This window comes from Haliotis cracherodii, unplaced genomic scaffold (assembly GCF_022045235.1).
Source record: "Haliotis cracherodii isolate W230 unplaced genomic scaffold, xgHalCrac1.p SCAF_25, whole genome shotgun sequence".
In the NCBI taxonomy this organism is placed as follows: Eukaryota; Metazoa; Mollusca; class Gastropoda; order Lepetellida; family Haliotidae; genus Haliotis; species Haliotis cracherodii.
The window spans coordinates 611,460-635,459 of record NW_027266281.1 but is presented as its reverse complement, the minus strand read 5'-3'; the positions used below and the strand labels follow the sequence as shown (position 1 = coordinate 635,459).

General features: G+C 44.5%; 2 protein-coding genes and 1 pseudogene across 2 annotated transcripts; all 3 read left to right on the top strand.

Moving 5' to 3' along the window:
• LOC139472791 (fasciclin-2-like) overlaps positions 1 to 20,823 on the top strand; it is a 43,593-nt pseudogene extending 22,770 nt beyond the window's left edge.
• LOC139472882 (uncharacterized) lies at positions 2,222 to 3,572 on the top strand. Its single transcript, XM_071255349.1, has 2 exons — positions 2,222 to 2,742; positions 2,862 to 3,572. Exons 1-2 carry the CDS (start codon positions 2,249 to 2,251, stop codon positions 3,370 to 3,372), a joined length of 1,005 nt encoding a protein of 334 aa, XP_071111450.1. The 5' UTR covers positions 2,222 to 2,248; the 3' UTR covers positions 3,373 to 3,572.
• LOC139472858 (ATP-dependent RNA helicase glh-2-like) lies at positions 5,157 to 5,768 on the top strand. Its single transcript, XM_071255326.1, has one exon. The coding sequence runs from the start codon at positions 5,157 to 5,159 to the stop codon at positions 5,766 to 5,768; it is 612 nt and encodes a 203-aa protein (XP_071111427.1).
• Positions 20,824 to 24,000: the final 3,177 nt, after the last annotated feature.

Below are 24,000 nucleotides of genomic sequence, written 5' to 3'. Positions count from 1 at the left end.
GTGGAGAGGGCCAACATCGGTACAGCGTGGATGGGTACGATCCAGCGACAGGCACCATCTACGAATTCCTGGGCTGTTTCTGGCATGGGTGCAAGACCTGTCACAAGACCCAACGTGGAGAACCGCATCCCGTCCTGGGCACGTCGTTGGGAGCCCGTTACACCGACACCCACTACCGCTTGAGTCTCTTGAATCAACACCCTGAGGTGAAATGGATCGTCGCCCTGTGGGAGCACGAGTTTACGAAAATGCAACGGGAGGACTCCGCTCTACGTGCTTTCTTGCAGGGATCCCACTGTAGTCACGACCCTGGGCCGCTCAACCCTCGCGACGCCTTCTATGAAGGACGCACCAATGCCACGCGATTATGCTACGAAGCCCAAGAAGGTGAAACCATCAAGTACATCGATATTCGTTCCCTTTATCCCTACATTTGTAAGACCGGAGCGTTTCCCACGGGACACCCGACCCTTCTCCATCAACCCCCTGTGGACACGTTGTTTGAACTGAAAGGTCTGATCCAATGCCGTGTCCTACCCCCGAAACGACTCTACCATCCGCTACTGCCTTACAGATCGGGTGGCAAACTGCTCTGTCCTTTGTGCCGTTCGTGTGCCGATACCCGGTCAGACTCCCCCTGCGAGCACACGGACGAAGAGAGGTCATGCGTGGGGACGTACGCCACCGTAGAACTCCAGGAAGCTGTGAAGAAGTATGACTACCGGGTGCTTCAGATCTACGACGTTTGGCATTTTGACACCTTTGCACAGCATGACCCCGGCACCCAGCAAGTGGGACTCTTTGACACTTACATCGATCGGCATTTCAAGGAGAAGCTCGAAGCCAGCGGATACCCAGAAGGATGTACAGATCACGACGCTTACATCCAGGAGATGTACGACAAAGAAGGCATTCGGTTGGACAAGGACCGCATCGAAAAAAATCCAGGACGTCGCACGATTGCCAAGATGCAACTGAATTCGCTCTGGGGCAAGTTTGGGCAACGGATAGACTACAGTCAGAACGTCTATATGAACGATCCTGTACAGTACTTTGCCTTGTGGAGGGATGACCGCAATACCATCGAGGATGTGACTGTTGTCAACGAACACATGGTGGAAGTGACCTATACCCAGCAGAAAGAATTCCAAACCCCTCATTCTCATTTCAATGTCGCCATCGCTGCTTGGGTCACCGCCCAAGCACGTCTCAAGCTGTACGAGACCCTTGCCCTGGTGGACCGCAGGGTCTTGTACTTTGACACGGACAGCGTCATTTACATTCATCGACCCCACGACGCGAATCCAGAGCTGGGTCATTCGTTGGGTGAGTTTACAGATGAACTGGACGGAAACACCATCAAGACGTTTGTGTCAGGAGGTCCCAAAAACTATGGCTATGAGTTAATGAACCCCAGACCCGATGGAACGCGCACGACCTGCAAAGTGCGAGGGTTCACTTTGAATTACCGAAACCAACGCCATCTCAACTTTGACACCATGAAAGGACTGATACTGGGACAACGGTCTGGGAAAGAGGAGGAGGAGAAAATCAGTTTGGATTACCCTCATCAGATCATTCGAAAAGGACCTCGGCACGAAAACGCACTCGTGACCCGCCCCACCCGAAAAGACTATCGTACCGTGTACGACAAGCGACGTGTCGTCTACTACGAAACCACAGGCCTACCTGTAGACACGCTCCCCTTTGGGTACAGAGACGACTTTCTATAAAAAATTTCATGACAGGGGATCGAAACTGAATCGACATGGACCCCTACAGAAAAAAAAAAAACGGATCGAAATCGGACCAATCCGAAGCCTGGGTTGTCGACCAATCAGAGGTCGTGCTCGAGCCATGGTGGGCTCTGATTGGTCGAACCGAGGTTGTGCTTTCTCTCTCACGCTACAAGCCTAACCCTATGGAAAAGAAACACAAGGGTCGGTCCAGTTTGGAAAAATGGAGACTCAGACCAGACACCGGAACGGGCCAATCAGAAAGCAGGACCTCCGTGGCTCTTAATACGACTGATGCTCTCCGGTCATCACTTTTCACTGAACGGACCAAGCAACCACATCGCCCCCCTCTGATTGATGTTCCTCACGTTGTGTTGGTTGTTGGCGTTTTATCTGGAAGAAACACGTGTTTGGAGAGAGTAACATCAAGTGTTGACACACCTCCGTGAAGACTTGGAAAGAAACAACAACAACAACAACAACAACAACGAACAGAACATCCGGACAACATCATGTCGAAACGGTTGAATGACAAGACACGAAGCGACATGAGTGGCCAAGGAAGCAGTGGAGATGGGAACGGTGACATGACTGCTGAACTGTGGGGTGAAGTGTACGACTTGCTGTGTTTAAAGATGAAGACCGACGACGCGTACGCCAAGTTACGTGCGAAGGGCGACAACCTGATGTGCAAACAGATACGTTCAAAGATGAGGAAGCTGACTGAACCCGAGAAAGGCACATTGAAGAAGACGATAAAGAAGATCCAGAAGAAAAAGACAAGCAAGCCCACAGCCGTTGTGATCCCCACAGCAGCAGCAACACCCACCACCACCACCACCACAGCGCCAGTCCCCACCACCACCACCACAGCAGCAACAGCAACAACGGCTGCAGCGACAACAGACATCATAACGATGGGGACATCCTTTTTGAAACCTGCAACGCCTGCAAAAAGACGATCACGGAAGAAATTATCTCTGAAGATCTCTCCTCAAGAACAGCTGTAAGTACCCTGCTCTTCTTTGTCTCAGTCATTCTTGATGTGATGTTGATGTTGATGTCGATGTTGATGATGACTCTACCTATTCCTATGATAAATGGACTCTGTCCTATGATTGACAGGACCCCTGATGTCAGTTCAGCCCAGTCCGTGCTAGAACAGTGGTGGGAACAAACCCCTCGGGAGCCCACCTATTCACCGAATGCCCCTGCTGTGACGATGGCGACAGGTGACCGTGATGATCATGAAGCGCTCAAGCTGGCCACTCTCCCTTCCATGGATCTGGACACGCTCCCCCTGCTTGAGGCTTCTTGGTCACCAGCATCCCCGGAAGATGTTCATGTCTACTCCTCAGGTACGCCCCTGGTTTGCGACGATGATGATGATGATGTTGATGACAACGTTGACCTGGATCCTTATGGAGAAGCTCAACTCACTCCCCTACAACGCGGATGTCGTGTTTGCCGACACAACAACATGCTAAGATACATCAGTTGCAACAGCGGGCAAGTGATGTGTCATGTCTGTGGTCTGGAGCTCATAGACTGTACTTGTAGTATGTTGACCTATGACAGCATAATGACATATGATGACATGCCTATCACATCTGCTGAGGATCACATCTTATGGTGATCCTCCTCTTCACTCGAAGAACTTGTCAACACGTAAGCTGCAACCGTGATCAAGTGATGTGTCATGTCTGTTTCAGGGAGGCCATAGACTGTACGTGTTGAACGGATGGACCTCTCACATGGTTGAGGGAGGACCACCTCTTATGGGCTTGAAGATGGAAGAGGAAAACGTTGTCGCGTTATTGTTGTTGTTGTGGTTGTTGTAGGGACATGCAAAGCACTCCCTCCTCCATTGACTTTTCGTATTTCCATTGTATCTGGTTGTGATTGGTTTTTTCATGATTAAACAGTGATTGATTTAACTGACTCTTTGTGTCTTGATTGATCTCAACTCCAATAGAGTGCCGAACCGATGGTAGAGGTTGAGTTGAGATGTCGTTTACGTTGTCTGTCCGTCTGTCTGTCTGTCTGTCTGTGCATCTGTCATGTCAGTGCACACCCAAGTGTAAAATTAACATAAAAATAGATAACAGAGAAAGGCCATGCTTGAAAGATCAGCTGCCTGGTGTCAGTCATTCCAGTACGCATCGATCCCCACACCCCTCCCCGTGTACCATGTCATGTCATGGATCATGTCATGGATCATGCCGTGTGTCCGTCAACCCAAACACAGGATGACGTCACGTGATGAGGTGGAGGAGGTGGAGGAGGTGGAAGCTAAGGTCATGACCTTCCGTTGAAGGGAGTAGGGTGGAGAGTTTCATAAAAGCAGGCGAACCCTCAGGCCTTCTTTCAGTGAAGTCACCGTCATCATGGAGCAAAGACGTTCTATGAATGTCATGTCATCCTCCCGAGATGTCATCACCGATTCCGAGTGGGTGTCTGAAAAGGCGAGAGAACAAGAAGCGAGAAAACGTCCCCTCTTTAGGGACGACACGTGGCGACTCAGTGACATTCTGGAGGGACCTTTTCCTTCTTACACCCTGTGTCATCCTTCTCATCCTCACTATGAATCATTTCAAGAACGTCTGAGGTCTTTTAAAACGTGGCCTAAACAGATGACCCAGACCCCGTATGACATGGCCATGACTGGCTATTTCTATCCAGGACAAGGTGACTATGTGACCTGTTATTGCTGCGGTGTGGCACTCCGCCAATGGGAAGCCACAGACTAACCCTGGAAAGAACATCTGAAGCACGCCAAAGTCCCCTGAAAATACTTGTGTGTGTTTTGTCCTGATGGAGAAGTGAACGAAAAATACAGACGTTTGGTGTCCCAAGAAGCACGGAAGAGAAGAGTCGAGTGTCTTGTTCACCCCAAGTGACAAAGTTTCTTTTTTCAAAGTGTACAGACGTTCATACCCTCGTGTTCACAAAAATCACAGGGACGCCCCCCCTAATCCTGTGACTTTTTGTTTTGTGGTGTTGGTTCATGTGAGCGAGGGGATTAAATTTTTTTAAAAACCCATAGTCGTGTTCTGTGGTCTGTAGGATGAAGAAAAACAAAACAGGATCGAAATGCACACCCCGATAAAAAAACCGGATCGAAATTGGACCAATCCGAAGCCTGGGTTGTCGACCAATCAGAGACCGTGCTCGGGTCATGCGGGACTCTGAATGGTCGAACCGGGGTTGTGCTTTCTCTCCCATGGTAAAATCCATTTCCTATGGAAAAGAAACACAGGGGTCGGTCCGTTTTGGAAAACCGAGGTGCAGACCAGGCACCGAAACGATCCAATCGGGGGCGCTGCCTGGGGAACCAATCAGGAAGTAGGGTGTCAGTGGCTCTCCTATAAAAACAAAACAAGAGCGAAGCCACTCACACACACACACACACTGCATTCTATGAAATCCATCATGTCAGCTCGATACAGTTGTATGAAGTGCCAGACCGACAGTCACAGTTACCTGTACTGCCCTGAAGTGACATGCCTCGAGTGTGACACTCAAGGTCACCGTCACTATGTCTGTCCGAAGATGAACAGTCAAGAGAAGCAGGAGAATCGGAACCTGGGTCCCTGTTACAACTGTGAAGCCATGGGTCATTTCGCTGCAGATTGCCCAGAACCCAGTCAAAAGAAGACTCCCCATCGCCTGGACCGCTGTTACAACTGTCAAGCCCTGGGTCATTTCGCTGCAGATTGCCCAGAACCCAGTCGAAAGAAAACGTTAGCAACACCGTCTACGTCGACACCCGTGGCATCCGTGGCACCCGTGACACCCGTGACACCCGTGACACAAGTGGTTCATCTCATCGAAGACGTGCACGTCGATGTCCTCGACCTAAATGAATGCCTCGCACAACTCCGTGCGGGCATCACACCTCTTGTAGAGAAAAGAAAACGGGTCAGAAGCCTCTCAAGAAAGCACGCTTCAAAGCGCCGACGACACCTTCAGTCCGAGGATGAGATGGAAGTAGAGGATGAAGAAGATAGATCATCTGAACAAAGTGACTAACGCATGGGCCATGCTACCCCACTGTTTTTTACCAGTGTCCCATCGTTTGCAGTTTTTCCAGTGTTCCAGTGTTCCAGTGTTCCTGCCGTTTCCTGTCGTTTCCAGTTTCCAGTTTCCAGTTTGTTTTCCAACGGCCCTTTTCAGGGCCACCCATCTCTCCCGAAAGACAACTTTCCTCCTTTGCTTTGATGACCCTCCAACCCACACCATGAACCCGTCTCCTCCTCCTTTCCTCCCTCCCTCCCTCCCTTCACCACCACCACCACCACCACCACCCTCCCTCCCTCCCTCCCTTCACCACCGCCACCCCGTCTATGTTTAGAACAACCACAACCGCAACAAACGATGTTTGATCCCGTTCACCTTTTACGGGCGCTTCTCCGGGTTTCCCCCCCCTCCCCCTCCTTCTCCCCAGAAACGGAGGCAACGCCCTCTTGAAGGCGTGCGCCACCGGACACGGAAGTGACGCCCTCTTGGAGGCGCACGCCACCGGAAACGGAAGCGACGCCATCTTGGAGGCACGCGCAGGTACCCATCATGCACTGCGCAGGTCACGTGACCGGAAACGGATGTGCCGCCATCTTCGTTCCAGAATCCTGAGTGGTTCCAGAATCCTGAGTGGTTCCAGAATCCTGAGGTGGTTCTGTACAGATGTACTTTACTACTCACTTGAATTGTTTCAGCTGTCTTTAGTGGTGAGTTGAGCGCTCGAGCACCACCAAATCAGGCAATCACTTGAGTTGCTGGACTTTCGTTGTTGTTGTTGCTGTGTATTTAGTTGAGAGTTGAGCGTGCAGTCGTCACTTGCAAACTACATGATACTGATAATATTGTTAGCATAATGTTAAGTTTCATATTAAGGAAGCAATGTATATTTCTGTTGTAGGACATCACAATTGAATATCAACACGAAAAACTGCCTTTGGTTCAGGTTAAGACAGTGAAACTCAAGTTCGGCAGACTGGAACAAAAGCACGCCAATAACTACACGTGTACCGCCTCCAATGAGGCTGGAACTGTGGAGAAGGATGGCAACGTTGTCGTTCAGTGTAAGCAGCAGGTCTTGCTTTCATGATCCACCCAACCATGCCAGTCACTCTGCTTGTCCTTCTGTTTGTACCTGCTTTGTAGGCCATGCTTCCTGTATCGAGCTGTCATGTTAACACCCCTTTGGTCCCCAGCACCCATGCCCGTCTTTCTGTTTGTACCTACTGTGTGTAGGCCATGCTTCCTGCATCGTGCTGTCATGTTAACACCCCTTTGGTCCCCAGCACCCATGCCCGTCTTTCTGTTTGTACCTACTGTGTGTAGGCCATGCTTCCTGTCCCGTGCTGTCATGTTAACACCCCTTTGGTCCCCAGCACCCATGCCCGTCTTTCTGTTTGTACCTACTATGTGTAGGCCATGCTTCCTGTCCCGTGCTGTCATGTTAACACCCCTTTGGTCCCCAGCACCCATGCCCGTCTTTCTGTTTGTACCTACTATGTGTAAGCCATGCTTCCTATATCGTGCTGTCATGTTAACACCCCTTTGGTCCCCAGCACCAATTCCCGTCTTTCTGTTTGTACCTACTATGTGTAGGCCATGCTTCCTGTATCGTGCTGTCATGTTAACACCCCTTTGGTCCCCAGCACCAATTCCCGTCTTTCTGTTTGTACCTACTTTGTGTAGGCCATGCCTCCTCTATCGTGCTGTCATGTTAACACCCCTTTGGTCCCAAGCACCTACGTCCGTCTTTCTGTTTGTACCTACTCTGTGTAGGCCATGCCTCCTCTATCGTGCTGTCATGTTAACACCCCTTTGGTCCCCAGCACCTATTCCCGTCTTTCTGTTTGTACCTACTGTGTGTAGGCCATGCCTCCTCTATCGTGCTGTCATGTTAACACCCCTTTGGTCCCCAGCACCTATTCCCGTCTTTCTGTTTGTACCTACTGTGTGTAGGCCATGCCTCCTCTATCGTGCTGTCATGTTAACACCCCTTTGGTCCCAGCAACTACGTCCGTCTTTCTGTTTGTACCTACTATGTGTAGGCCATGCTTCCTATATCGTGCTGTCATGTTAACACCCCTTTGGTCCCAGCACCAATTCCCGTCTTTCTGTTTGTACCTACTATGTGTAGGCCATGCCTCCTATATCGTGCTGTCATGTTAACACCCCTTTGGTCCCAGCACCTACGTCCGTCTTTCTGTTTGTACCTACTGTGTGTAGGCCATGCTTCCTATATCGTGCTGTCATGTTAACACCCCTTTGGTCCCTGCACCAATTCCCGTCTTTCTGTTTGTACCTACTCTGTGTAGGCCATGCTTCCTCTATCGTGCTGTCATGTTAACACCCCTTTGGTCCCAGCACCAATTCCCGTCTTTCTGTTTGTACCTACTCTGTGTAGGCCATGCCTCCTATATCGTGCTGTCATGTTAACACCCCTTTGGTCCCAGCACCAATTCCCGTCTTTCTGTTTGTACCTACTATGTGTAGGCCATGCCTCCTATATCGTGCTGTCATGTTAACACCCCTTTGGTCCCAGCACCAATTCCCGTCTTTCTGTTTGTACCTACTCTGTGTAGGCCATGCTTCCTCTATCGTGCTGTCATGTTAACACCCCTTTGGTCCCAGCACCTATTCCCGTCTTTCTGTTTGTACCTACTGTGTGTAGGCCATGCCTCCTCTATCGTGCTGTCATGTTAACACCCCTTTGGTCCCAGCACCAATTCCCGTCTTTCTGTTTGTACCTACTCTGTGTAGGCCATGCCTCCTCTATCGTGCTGTCATGTTAACACCCCTTTGGTCCCAGCACCAATTCCCGTCTTTCTGTTTGTACCTACTCTGTGTAGGCCATGCCTCCTCTATCGTGCTGTCATGTTAACACCCCTTTGGTCCCAGCACCTATTCCCGTCTTTCTGTTTGTACCTACTCTGTGTAGGCCATGCTTCCTTTATCGTGCTGTCATGTTAACACCCCTTTGGTCCCAGCACCAATTCCCGTCTTTCTGTTTGTACCTACTCTGTGTAGGCCATGCCTCCTCTATCGTGCTGTCATGTTAACACCCCTTTGGTCCCAGCACCAATTCCCGTCTTTCTGTTTGTACCTACTCTGTGTAGGCCATGCCTCCTCTATCGTGCTGTCATGTTAACACCCCTTTGGTCCCAGCACCAATTCCCGTCTTTCTGTTTGTACCTACTCTGTGTAGGCCATGCCTCCTCTATCGTGCTGTCATGTTAACACCCCTTTGGTCCCAGCACCAATTCCCGTCTTTCTGTTTGTACCTACTCTGTGTAGGCCATGCCTCCTATATCGTGCTGTCATGTTAACACCCCTTTGGTCCCAGCACCAATTCCCGTCTTTCTGTTTGTGTACTCCAAGCAAACGCCACCATGTGTAGCGGATTCATGCAGAAAGTGCACACCATTTTATAACCTTTACATCGCTATTAACCCCAAAACATTTGCGTCAACAATATCAGCTTCACAAAAATGTAGACACCAATACAACACATGCCACGCCAATTCTATTGTCAGCCAATCAAGAAACAGTCACTTAGTGGGCGTGGTCTAACCGTTTTAGTTGTATAAGGAAACTTAAACAGTAAATATTGCTTGGTTAGACAATCACTTACAATCCACTTTCAGTGTGATATGTTAAGCCTAAGTACACTGTGTGTGTATGTTGTTTGCATGGATTGGTAGACAAATATTTGCACCTGGAAAAAAGTTGAGCACCCTCTGACAATTTGGTCATGATATCTTTAAACCTTTTTGCTTGCCTAAAACCGATAAAAACCTAAAGATGTACTATTGGCTGGAAGAGTCGATAAATTATAAAGACAAAAATGTTGACATTTTAGAAAGTGCAATCCATATTTCATTATGTGTTATGGTCAAAATTGGTACGTGACTTTTTTTATCAAACAGCAGGGTGTCCTACATAGCTGTGGTTTGTATATAATTGCTACAAATGACACCCAAGCCAATGTCAATAGAGAGTATAGCGGACACGTGCCGGATGACCACCTCTGCCTCATTCCTCCAGTGAAACGTGGGACGGTGGGGTAGCCTTGTGCTTAAAGCGTTCACTCGTCACGCCGAAGACCCGGGTTCGATTCCCCACACAGGTACAATTCGTGAAGCCCATTTCTGGTGTCCCCCGCCGTGATATTGCTGGAATATTGCTAACAGCGGCATAAAACAGTACTCACTCACTCCAGTGAGACGCCTGATGCATTACTCGTGCAGGTGCTGCTATTCACGGTGCCACGCGTGTTTCAGTTCCCGTATATTGTCTACTGAGGGTCAAACATCTCTGTCTTGCATCCAACGCTCCAAATGTGTTTCGGTTGGCTGCGATCTTGTCTCATGGGGGTCAAGGGATCTTCCAATATCAACCGAGTTCGCGCGACATAAATTAGTGAGTGAGTGAGTATGGTTTTACGCCACTTTTAGCAATATTCCGGCAATATCACGGCGGGGGACACCAGAAATGGGCTTCACACATTGTACCCATGTCTGGAATCGAACCCGGGCCTTCGGCGTGACGAGCGAACGCTTTAACCACCAGGCTACCCGACCGCCCCGCGACATTAATTAAACTTTTCAAGGGGTGCTTCATTTTTTCCAGGTGTATATATGTGGACATGTTTTTCATCTCCACAATGTCCTGAAATGATATGTGTTTGCCTTAGTTAAGCCCAACTTTGCGGACACCCCGTACTCGTCAATCTACGGCTGGGTAAACCACAAGTCGGAGATCACGTGTGTTGCCAATGCTGTACCTCTCGCTGTCATCTTTTGGAAGTACAACGACGCCATCATCACCGATGGACCATTCTTCAGTATCAGCTTAAAGCAAGGAAATCGAAAGATGATCAGCATTCTAGAGGTATTTATACGGGTAGCCCTGTTGTTGGTCATGATCACCGTGCAGTATATTATTATTAATGTTGTTATTATTTACATATTAAATTAAACAAAATGCAGCAAAGAGGGTTTTGGTGATCCTGACACAGTCAGGCGGGATAGGCTCATCATCAGATCAGAGCCCGTGCCCCTTCTACACGCAGCCCAGACAGCGAATGGGACTTCTCCCAGGACGCGCAACCTCGAATGTGAAGACTCCCTGACACTGCAGCACTGATGGCCCCATCTTTAATATCAGATCGTTGCGGAGATACGATCAGATGATCAGCATTCTGGAGGTGTTTGGGAATGCCTTGTCTCATCGTTCCATTGTCCCCAGGTCCACAGCGGACTTAGGAAACAACAGCGGTTTTCTTTGATTTCCGTCCACAAGGATAGGTTTTACAAATGAGAAGTGAAGAATCCTCCACCTGATTCTTATCGGGTTGTATCTAAAGCTGCTAAGCTGTATTTTGCGCAATGCATGCAGTATATGTGAACACAAATACCCATGTTTTAAGAAACATTTAATGTGCTCCTGAAGGTGATTAAAAAAATATTTGCTTTAAACGTTGCCCAAATAGAATCGATTACAGGCCTAGGACATCAAAGCTTTTGTGAAAACGTATATTTTGTTATATGTTGTTTAGCTCTAGACCAAACCCTCTCCTCCCTCCTCCCCCTATCATCATTGTATTGTTTATCCTTCAGGTTTCGGTGAGTGTTGAAAATAAAAACACCATATTTGGGAAGTTCACGTGTGTGGCTGAGAACAACCTTGGCGTGTCCGAAAAGGACATCAACTTGAAGCAGGCTGGTTGGTCCAATAAGCTCAAACAGACTTGAATATATTTTTTAATATTTATTTAAAAAAGGCTTTTTTAGAAAATGCTGGAAAATGTAATTTTGGCTCAGGTTTTACAGACCAAACTTAATTGTTCACCTGATATACTGCATATCCTGGCAAAATGATTTGTGAACAAAATTGTGCAGTAGAAAATTCATGTTCTAAAGCAGGAAGCGAGACTGTATTCTGCCTCTAGCTTAAATCCTAGCCCCCAAGATTGTGTGTTCCCTCAGGCAGGACAGTAATTATTTTGACATTGCAGACATTGTCCATTTAGTTGATGATACTGTTAAAATTTCAGTGAAGCCATCGGCCCCGAGTATTTCAGTTGATATGGTGACCCCCAGGAGCTTCCGTCTGCTGATTACTAAAAGTCAAGAAACTGGTGGGCCTCCCATCATTGACTACAGGATTGTGTATTACGCTCAAGACGATGTTAAGAACAAGTTCAAAATGTGGGTACCTGTTAGTAAGTGAAAAAGTTGATTAATTCCATTAAAATAAGGTGAAGCCTTAAGATGAGGTTAAGACTACATGATTGTGTATTACGCTCAAGACGATGTTAAGGACAAGATCCAAAGACGGGTATCTGTCAGAAAGTGAAACTTATTAATTCCATTAAGATAGGGCGAAGCCTTAAGATAAGGTTAAGACTACATGCTTGTGTATCACGCTGAAGAAGATGTTAAGGACAATATCAAAAGAAAGGTAACTGTCAGAAAGTGAAACTTTATTGATTCCATGAAGATAGGGTGAAGCCCAAAACAAAGAAAAATATTTTCCTCTTTTCCACAGACATAGTTTCATTTAATTCTAATGGAGTGTTGTTTAACCCTGTCATGTTTCATCAGTCTAATGTGTTCTGTATTCGTCAGATGCAAACTCCGAGGAATTGCAAACTCAGCTCTTCATCGATTATCTTGGAGCCAAGGTTAAATACAACATCAGGGTGAGGGCTCGCAACAGCGTGGGCTATGGAGCCAAGGCAAAAATCTCTGCCAAGACACTGGTCTACCGTGAGTTGAAACCTGATACATAATGTTGCAGTGATTGGCGTTTCTCGTGGCTGTATGATGCATTATGATCATTCTACAGGTTATGGATTTTTTTCTTTGTTGGAATCAAAAGGTATGGCTTAAGAGGAAAGTTGACATACCGTATTCAACCCGCTCTTATAAGCGCCCACGGCGATATTTGCCAATATATTGGCTAGTGAACAATCACAATTAGCGACCCTTCCAATTGATCAATGTACACAAGACGTTTTTATTCGCGTATAATACGCACTCGTGGGTTATATGCACCCTTAAGTATGGGCAATTAAATTCTGGAAAAAATATATCTGCCGTATATAAACATTTCAGGCAGTCAGCATAAACCACGAAATTTATCTTTCAACTTTCACTAAAATGAAATTCTAATAAGAGCCCCCTAGCCTATTTCTAATTTTGAGAGCGCCCTGGACGCTTATTACGTCGAATACGGTAGCCTGTACAGACATTGACTGTATTCCTTATGAGAGCAGAAATAATAGATGAATTGTTGTAATCGTTTCAACAACCCACCCTTTTGCGTCCAAAGGGACGCACTGTGGAGATTATTGCGTCCATTCTTAATTTGTTTGTAAAGATGATGAACTATTTTATACGTTCTCTGTGTTTGTGTCATCATCATGATTTCCATTATATCTGCACTTAAGTATTTTCGTATCATGAACTATCATGCTTTGATTAATGTTTTGACCTGCGAGAAACATGCCACAAACTATCCAGAGCTTTTCTTCTAGAGGAAAAAAAAAAATTCTCCCTTTCCCGACTGACTAATATGGAGACCAGACTCCCAAACCTGAATTTCTTGTTTTCCTTTTATCATCATTGTATGCAAATAATAAATTGTTGCCGTATATTTTAGATACAGAAATACGTGCTGGACAGGATAAATGTCCTGAAAAAATTGTCCTAGGATTTGCATCCCATTCCTCTCTCATCCCCCTCTGAAGATTAACCAGTTGGTCTTTGTGGCTTGAAACACAACTCAGCAGTGTCTTAGTTTTTTAACTTGCATCTATATTCCAGCCCCACTGTCTCTGGAAGTCCCCGCTATTGTGAATGATCCCATTGTCGGCACCAAGTTCGTGATGACTTGCAGCGCAAAAGGCAGTCCGTACCCATCATTAATCTTCCAGAAGGTGGGGTACTTGTGTTTGGGATCCCATTCACCTGGCGCTGGTTGTATCTTGAATTGTGAAGTCCAAATGTCGTTCTTGTCAGACCATGCAAAACGTTATCAGATTGTATGCTATATAGAGAATATCACCCTCGTGTCTTTTGATATCAAATATATCAACACGAGTTGATAAAGGTGGTAAAACTCCGAGGCTTGCCGAGGATTTTTTCCACTTTTATCAACGAGTGTTGATATATTTTGTATCAAAAGACACGAGGGTGAGATTTTATTTATCATCCAACATCATTCTTCCAACTTTTTCAGTTTGTAGAAAGTAATAAGCCGGGTCTTAAGTGTAAAAAGTACTGCTAACAGCTTCAGTAGCAGAGCCATTAGTGATGTCATTTGATTGTGACGTCATGGAAACCAATGACATCACAATGGTCTGCAAAGTATACAGTATAGATATCACTTGATCTCACCCAAGCGATATCTCCTGTGGGAGCCAGTTTTTGCAGAACCATGCCCTTTGTAATATATGAAATCACATGCATTCACACAGAGGTAAGAATATTATATATCGTAGAGGTTATGAGGAATATCGCTGTGCGTCAGCAAATTGATTTAGTCTTTACAGACAGGATATGAAGTGTGACAAAACACATTAAATTATTATATAAGTATTAGATGGGGCCTAATCCTCGACTCATTACAGGACAACACAACCCTGTCGGGGGAGAGATATAAGATGGCGGCCCTAAATGATGTGGATCGAACCGAAGGGATCCTGATGATCGAGCACCTCCAGAACACCGATGAGGGGACGTACTCCTGTGTCGCCCATAACCAAGGTGGAAATGTGTCCAAGTCTGTCTTCATCGACAGCATTGGTGAGTGTTAAAATCGGGAAACACGTACGTCAGGCAAACTAAGAGGGTTTTTTTAATGCCACGTGAACTGTTAGAGTCTGGGTAGTGTATGGACGAACCAACGTCCTTATTATTTGTGTATGTCTGGGGTGTACACCACCAAAGCTCTGTCTCAAAGACTTACCATAATCCTTAATACAATCAAGGAAGGACTTTCTTTATATTCACAGACAGTATTTGTGTGGAATTAATGCCACGTGGATTCTCAAAACCTCAAAGGATTTGTTTGACTTTTAACAATCTCAGAAAAGAAGTTTCAGTCTGTCAAACGTTTGATTTTTCAGCTTTGTACACCACTATCCCACATGACAAACTAAACGAAATACTCTATTCCTTGATCCATGGGGCCTATGTTACAAAACGTGGTGAACACAGATACAGTTCCGTATGTATATTCAGAGGTCAAGGACAATTTGTGAAAAATGAAAGCAAATGCCATCTGAAGTTTACTGAGAAAGCAATATGTGAAATGCTTGACTTCCTCAGTGATAACATCGATGTAAAGTTTTGGGGTAAGACATTGAGGCAAGATACAGGCATTCCCATGGACACCAACTGTGCTCCCCTTCTTGTGGATCTGTTTCTTTATGCAAATGAATCGGAATTTCTGTTTGGATTGGCAAAGTCAAAACAAGGCAATTTGGCCAAGATGTTAAACTAAAGCTTCAGATATTATCGATGATCTGATATCGTTCAATAACAATCAAATAGCCAATTCCTTTTCTCTGATTTACCCACCTGAACTAGAAATAAAGGAGACCAGTGTGACCGCCTCATCAGTTTCATTTTTAGATCTATGCATAGAGTGTCAAAACACTCCCCACAAGGGATGACTTCAACTTTCCCTTCATGTCGAGCAATATTCCAGCAGCTCCAGCCTTTAGTGTTTACATTTCGCAACTTTTGAGATACAATCGAACATGCCCTTCTGCCAGGATTTCAAAGAAGTTCAAGAGACTCTTGCTCAGGAGTTGTTTAATCAACATTACAACATTCAAGACCTGAGTAAACCTATCAAAAAGTTTTATTGTAGACATGTGGACACATATTCATATTTGACGCATCAGTGACAAAATTATGTCCGTGCAATTCCCTATTGTGACTTGTACCATATGTTCCTGTATTTTTTAGTCAAACAATTGACTTGCCTTTGCATGTGTTTGTGACGGGTGCCACCACTGGAACAGGATAAACTTTTTTCGCGAACACCTGGTATCATTACCATTTGATAGTGATTCATAAACACATGCTCATGATATAGTCGGAATTGTACAATCGACTCTGCTTTATGCAGATATTTTTATTAGATATGGAAAGGGTCTTGTCGCTTTAATTCCCACATTATCCATGTTGATTTAACTTTGGTCACAAGATATCAACGTGTGCTGTTCTCTTTACAGTGCCACCTATTATTGACCCTATCATTAACAAGACTGAGCGAGAGGGCAATGCCGTGGAACTTGTGTGTGTTGCCAGGGGAGACCCAGCCCCGATGGTCACATGGAGAGTCAAGGGCTCCGACATCCCCATGTTCGACAGTCCGGTGAGTCATACAGTTGTTAAATTGTTGTTGTTAGTGGACAGTCAAGTACTACAACATCATGTCGAAAAGACTCAAGTGTAAACCTGTTGTTAGCTTGATGGTGTTGTTATTGTCTCAGGATATTAAAGCAAGGCTTTGCAAATGAATAAGCTTTAAGGTTGTTTCAAGTTTTTATCCCGGACTTGGATCATATCATATATACTCTGCAAAACAAGAAACCCAAAAGTGATTTCATATTATATTATATATATATATCATCAAAATATGGTAATCCATTTTTTTCAAATTAGGCAGGTACCATTGTCATTGACTCACGTTCCATATGACACACATGGAACAGTAGATTTTCAAGGTGAAGGTTATCTGTTCTCATTATCTCGTATGGCCATCATTAGAGTTTTATCAGACTGGAATCATCAGCCAGGGAAGCAAACAGATCCCGAATTGTGGCCTGGGGGAATGTTCAGCCACACTGCCAGCAGTGCTTGTGCCAACTGTCGGGGGTTCTGTAGTTGCTGCTGATGTGCTTGCAGACGTTCATGCAGTGCATCCCATATATGTTCATTTAGGTTTAAGTCTGGAGACCTGGAGGGCCATGGCAGGACCTGGATGTTGTGATTCCTCAAAAAGCCTGTTGTCAGTCTTGCCGTGTAAGATAGTGCGCTGTCTTGTTGGAAAATGACGTTCACTTGTTACATAAAGTGAAGGACGTGTGGCTGAAGAATACCATCCGTGTAACGTTGTGCCGATAGATTTCCCAGAACTTATACCAAATCTGTTCCGCCAGTGTAGGAGATTGATGCCCACAACATCACACTACCACCACCAAATCTGTCTAGTTCCTGTATGCAGTTTCGCGCATAACGTTCCCTTCGATGCCTGTAAACACAACGTCTACCATCCGCACGGCGAAGCATGAAACGTGACAAGTCACTAAACAAAACGTGTCTCAATCGCAGTTGTGGCGATACTCTGTGACCTTGACCCCATTGACGTCGCAGCCGACGACCCAAGCCTGTCAAAATGCACACAAATGAATCCAAAACCAGGCAAAAATGATTCATTCATTTTTTTATTAATTTTGTATGGAAGTCGGCCCCACACCTCTGTCAGATATTTACAGTGTTACTGCTTGTGTCTTTCTAGTATATATCTCCTTTATACCACTGTGAAATGTTTTTGATAAGGATCAAGATCCTCCTATCTGTCATGGCCCCAGGAAATATTTATTTAAGCTTTAAGGCAGTATGCGTTTACTGCATGTCAATGAAATTTGGTATGTGTCTTCCTCAGAGCAGGCCACGTTCGGATCAGGTTGTTAGTGATTTACGTATCAGGCCAACGTCGCAATGAAGGTCATTTGTAAAGTAATTTGACATTGTCTCTGGAAGACCCTTTTATGCAAACCATTGTGAAAACCTTACATGTGTAATGGTATGGCATTGAATGGATAGGTTTTTAGCGACCTTCATTGTAGGTCCAGGTCATCGAGTATTCATGTGTAAGGATGTTCTGCTTCTATGTGTATTGAACCAACTCCATGTTTTCGACATAATCGTCGGGGCTAGAACACATTTAATCTGGAACTAGTCAAGCACTGAATGACTGAACATGAGAGTCAAAATCCATTAACATCGAAGTGCATATCACTTTGTTGAATTAAGGTAGTGAGAGTCTTCACCATTGAAGAACGCATTGAAGTAAAGCCTCCAATTCAAGTTACGGCCGCGACACTCACGTTCACCAGATTGCAACCAGAGCACACCAACAACTACACATGTACCGCCTCCAATGTGGCTGGAACTGATGAGAAGGATGGCAACGTTATCGTTGAGTGTAAGTACCAGGGAAAGTCTTCATGGTAACACCCAGTTGGTCCCCATCACCCCATCCCAGCCTCTCTGAGTGACTGCATACGCTGTGTGGGTCCCAAGCACCCCATGGTTCTATGTGTGTTTGGATTCATAGCCTGAATAGAAAGTTTCCAGCACCCGATGATTCTCTGTTTGTGGATTTAGAGGCCAATTTCACGGACAGGCACATACTAAACACCTCAGAGGAGCCATTAACATTATCCACCACATATTCACTATACTACACAAATCTAGTAATCTCTTACCAAATTATTCAAAAATATATCCATCCAAATTATGTTAGGTTGAAATTGTCGAAAAGGAACCCATAACACGTGTCCTTCGAGACATGCAAGGACATCATTTTGCTCTAAAAAATCAGATTCTGCCATACATGTCTCTCCCAATCCTTATATGACCATCGTCACAAAAGTCTACCAAAGTACGAAATTTTTTCAGCTTCGTTGATCCAAATTTTGAATCCTGGCACTATAAACGTATGTCCATATCATTCATCCATGCTTATGTTATGCTGGTAAAGTAGAATGGGTTTATGTAAACAGAGAGGTACCGACATCATTCCCGATACATTCGCAAAGAACGACGTTCTATTCTCATATTTACAATCATCAATAAAGTCTGTCCGATCTATCTGAGGCATCCTACGATCACGCTCAGTCTCGTCTCACCTCTGGCGGGTTTCTGTCCTGTCCCAGAAACTCAGAAGTTCTGTGTGTTAACCTTACCGTTCATGTCCTTGTGTTCTGATGTCCTGGCTATCCCTTCTGTCTCGTCTGTTTGCTGTAGTTCTCTCTGGAGTCGCTTGACGAGCTCTCATCTCACCGTATCTCCATGTGTACCCCTTCTGTCTCGTCTGTTTACTGTAGTTCTCTCTGGAGTCGCTTGACAAGCTCTCATCTCCCCGTCTCTCCATGTGTACCCCTTCTGTCTCGTCTGTTTACTGTAGTTCTCTCTGGAGTCTCTTGACGAACTCTCATCTCACCGTCTCTCTTCACATCCTCCATAAGCTTCCCTACCTTATTAAAAGGAGTATTGCGACGTCATCTGCCTAGCTCGTGTTGCTGGAATTATGCTAAGTCATTAGCCATTCCATATACCATTTCCCCCAGGATCTTCCTAAGTCCAAGTGTGTGGACTTTATCGTCCAAGGGCTCTGAGCCCATGATAAGTGGGAAGCTTTATTTGTTTGTTTTGTTCGATATCATGTGTACATCTTCTGTCTCTATCAGCAAGTTCCACATATGAAGGATTCTCATTTCTGGCTCAGTGAAGATGTCTCGTATCTTTTCCTTGCACGGTTTATAAGTATATGTCCTTTACTCCCGATGTTTGTTGTGAAAGATGATTAAATGTCAGTTGGTACAACATGTAGTCTGTGGCATGAATCGATGCTGTCGGTGTTCACCACTTGTGTGACTGGTCCTGACGAGGTCGTTTAGGCAGGATAACCAATAGTCATTCCAATTCCCACCAAAGACAAAACATTACGATGGCTTTGAGCTTCAACATTTTGATATTTTGAAAAAAATGTTGACATTTCAAAGCAGAATTTTTATGCCCAACAAGGATGATATTTTCTGTAATTGCGTTGATATATTGAACGTTTGCTTTTTTCACCAGGCGAAACTATAAGACTTTATAAAAATTATCAAAAGTTAGTATGCCTTTGATATTTTGATTTCAACTAAAAGAGTTTAATCTATAATTATTTTATCGGTGAAACATTTGCGAACTATGCAGACACATTAATGCATTAGAGGCGATGTTGTTCTGTCAAAAAGTCAGCTTGTAAGTCATGTTATACCAGAGCAACTCAAAACAGTGAAGTATGCCGTGACATGGTGATCTACATAGTTGGGGGAAATTGGAATTTGTACTAACGAAAAACATGCTGAAAATGTATTATGTTTTATCACTTTGAGTGTGTGCTTTTTTCACCAGGCGAAACTATAAGACTTTATAAAAATTATCAAAAGTTAGTATGCCTTTGATATTTTGATTTCAACTAAAAGAGTTTAATCTATAATTATTTTATCGGTGAAACATTTGCGAACTATGCAGACACATTAATGCATTAGAGGCGATGTTGTTCTGTCAAAAAGTCAGCTTGTAAGTCATGTTATACCAGAGCAACTCAAAACAGTGAAGTATGCCGTGACATGGTGATCTACATAGTTGGGGGAAATTGGAATTTGTACTAACGAAAAACATGCTGAAAATGTATTATGTTTTATCACTTTGAGTGTGTGATGTTTTATGTGTTCCCCTGACTCATGTTTAATCTATTCCTTTGTGTCATAATTCATCAGCTTCACGTTGTCATGTTTTATCCGTTTCATTAAGTCATGTTTTATCAACTTCACTGTCATGCATATCCATTCCACTATGTTATGCCTACCCGTGTCGCTATATCATGCTTTATCCGTGTCACTTTATCATGTTTTATCCGTTTCACTGTGTTATGTTTTGTCCGTTTCAATATATCATGCTTTATCTGTTTCACTATGTTATGTTTTGACCGTTTCAATATATCATGCTTTATCTGTTTCACTATGTTATGTTTTGACCGTTTCAATATATCATGCTTTATCTGTTTCACTATGTTATGACCTGTCCGTTTCAATATATCATGCTTTAACCATTTCACTTTGTCATGCTTTACCCGTTTCACTTTATGATATTTAATTTCTTTCAATGTATCATTGTTATCAGTTGTACTGTGTCCTGTGTTTGCCCCAGGAGTTTGGACCGCATTCTTCATTGGGACGCTGGATGTCTTAGTTTATGGAGGCTGGGAACAACATTGACAATAAAGGCAAACATGAAATCTCTGACTTGACACCGCCCAGTTGAACTTGAACATATTGGCAGTGCTTGTATCTTGTTTAATGCAGCATTCACCTCTAGAAACACTATGACGCCATGATGTCCGTTCAGACTGACTGTTAGCTAGAGTTTTTAACGAAAATGATCTCCAGCAGATGCTTAGGCTTTTGCGAGCTGACTGCTCACCAGGTTTTAAAAAACAAATGACCGAAGAAACTTTGTATGGAGGAAAATGACTGATCCCGAAGGTGACATTTTTACCAACTCTTTTACCAACATTGTATTTTCTCTCTTCAGGGCAACTGATAAACCCTTAGTGTAGTGTTGTGGCTGGGTTTAATCCGAGATCGGAGGAACATTCGCGATTGGCGACAAGAGAATACAGAGAGTACCAGGTATGTATATAAGTATCTCACTACCATGCCACCATTGACATTCCCTAGCTAACCAATGACAATTAGACTTTTTTCATTTCCTGAAGGAACCCGCCGTCTACAATAGTGGTATCCAGACCTCTGAGAGAATTATGTTGAAAACAATTAGCTACCAACTCAATAAATGCAGTCCATCACAGTTAGGCACAGAACTATTCAGTCACCCCTCGTACCATGCATACTGAATATATACTGCATCTCATGTGTTGCGGAACCGGATACAGTCACAACCTGATAGATGGCATCCAGTGTCCAGCACACCCAAGTGAAGAGCAAAGTGATCTTGAAGCGAACATGTAAATCATCAGTTCAGATGGAACATTTCAATTTTCTAGCATCTGATGAAATTACTTGGAACATTTTTTTGAAAATTTGGCCTGACACTGCAAACAGTGGACAAAATATCTTGTTCTTATCAAGTGATAGAAGTGGTGATACCTTTGAACTGGGCATTTGGAATGACAGAACCAGTGTGGGATAACAATGGCATGAAATGCTTTTCAGGAAAGGGGACTCTTCTCAACACAAATGTGATCATTATTCAGCTACAGAACTGTATATGTAAATGTACACATATCGATAACTTTGCCTCAGATACACACGTGGTTGATGTTGAAGATTTACTCCACAGAACGTAGTCTGTGCAATGGATGTACAGATGTTAATATCTATATATATATATAAATGCATCTGGCGATTATGAGTAACCTGCAGGACTTAATATTTCTGACAAGAATAAATCAAGTGTTTCAATGACACAACTAGCTTGTCAGAAATGAGTTGTGGACTAGTTGGACATGACCAGTGATGTCTACTGCAGTGATCTGTCGTCAGTAAGTTACTATATTTAGATACTAGCGTGGTGTGTAAACTTCCGTAACAGCATAGCGCGGACGGTGATAGAATGTTATGGAAACTTTAATGTTCTAGTTCTTTTAGACTAGTGAGGACTGAATTCATGTACGATCGATACCCGAATAACAGTAGGCACGTCGGAGCACATGCGCCTTTTGTGGGGAAAATAATTCACGTCCAAGTCCAGTTTGTTTGTTGTTTAACGCCGCACTCAGCAATATTCCAGCTATATGACGGCTGTCTGTACAAAAATCGAGTCTTGACCAGACAATCCAGTGATTGACATCAAGAGCATCGATCTACGCAATAGGGATGTAATATGCATCAACCAAGTCAGCGAGCCTGACGACCCGACCCCCTAAGTCGCCTTTTATAAGTGTAGTCGCCTTTTACAGCAAGCATGGGTTGCTGAAGACAGATTCTACCCCAGATCTTCACGGGAGACGTCCCATTCCACTTATCGCAAATACTTCCTGTGAATATAAAAATGTCCTTCATTAACAGGAAAAAGGACAAAACGTGTCAGCTGTTGTAGAAATGGTGAATATTTACAATCCCCCGATTGTCTCACCGTTTCTGCAACAGCTGACACGTGGTGCCTTTATCATCATGACAAAACCACTTCTGTTGTCTAATCATCAGTACAATATGTTACAAATCTTTACGTATGCGGACAAGCCACATGTACAACAGCCCTTCATACGTTCTTGTCTTATCCAAATATGTCATACATGGAGGAGTCCATTCTCACAAGTAAAAGGCGACTAACGGGTGGTTCATACATGTCATCGATCCCAATTGCGTGGATCGAAGCTCATGATGTCAATCACTGGATTGTCTGGTCCAGACTCGATTATACACAGACCGCCGTCATTTAGCAGGAATATTGCTGAGTGCGGCGTTAAACGTCAAACCAACCAACCAACCATTCTGACAACATGGAAATCCCCGCACAGATTCGGGTTAGAAATTATACTAAACCGCAAAAGAAACGTCACCATGGATAGATATATAAGAAACCCTATTTGTCCAAACACTGTAAACATACTTTGAGACATATTAAACAGATAAAACTTGGCAAAACTGATCATCAAAGTGGAAATTAAAGTGTCAAATGTTCTTAAAATGAAACACAACACTATTCTCTGAGAAAATGGCATCACAAGTCAGTATGTCGTGTGTCCACAATGTGCATTGATGACTGCCGTGCAACGTCAATATATGGAATGAATGAGGCGGTTGATGAAGGCTATGGGCACTTGAGCCCACACTCTGAGGAACGCCTGAAGCAGCTTAGCTGCAGTCGTCGGCCTTGGTCGGATGTCATTCAGCTGTCTTTGAATCTCGTCCCATAAGTGCTCAATGAGATTTAAATCGGGACTGAGGGCAGGCCACTGCATGGTTCAGATGCCATTCTGCTGGAGGAAGTCTCTTGTTGCTCTCACAGTGTGACCACGGGCATTATCATGCTGAAAATCGTGGATGCGGCGACGTGCCAATGAGGTATGGCGTGTGGTCTCAAGACTTCATCAGTGTACCGAGCTGCTGTGACACCATTGCCTCTCCCAGGACCGATGTTCTGGAAGCCCACAGGGCCGACCCTCTTTGCAAGACCAATTCCACCCCACACCATGATGCTCGAACAACAACGATTCTCTATCAACCACACACGCATCCAAATAAGGTTCCCCATGGCGTCGTCATACTCTTTTTGCTGCTGAGATACTGTAACGGCTCTTATCTGAGAAGAGCACCCCCTCAAATGCTGGTGTCGATAAATATCGATAGTTTTCAGTATATGACCTTGAACGCAACGTTGACCATTGAATCCTACCTCACCTCATATCCATAACCTTTACATGAGACTCT

Bases quoted from the DNA above. Each gene is read 5' to 3' on its own strand.
- LOC139472882 (XM_071255349.1), top strand. From the start codon at position 2,249: ATGTCGAAACGGTTGAATGACAAGACACGAAGCGACATGAGTGGCCAA. The intron at 2,743-2,861 runs GTAAGTACCCTG...TATGATTGACAG, and splicing joins ATCTCTCCTCAAGAACAGCT to GACCCCTGATGTCAGTTCAG.
- LOC139472858 (XM_071255326.1), top strand. From the start codon at position 5,157: ATGAAATCCATCATGTCAGCTCGATACAGTTGTATGAAGTGCCAGACC.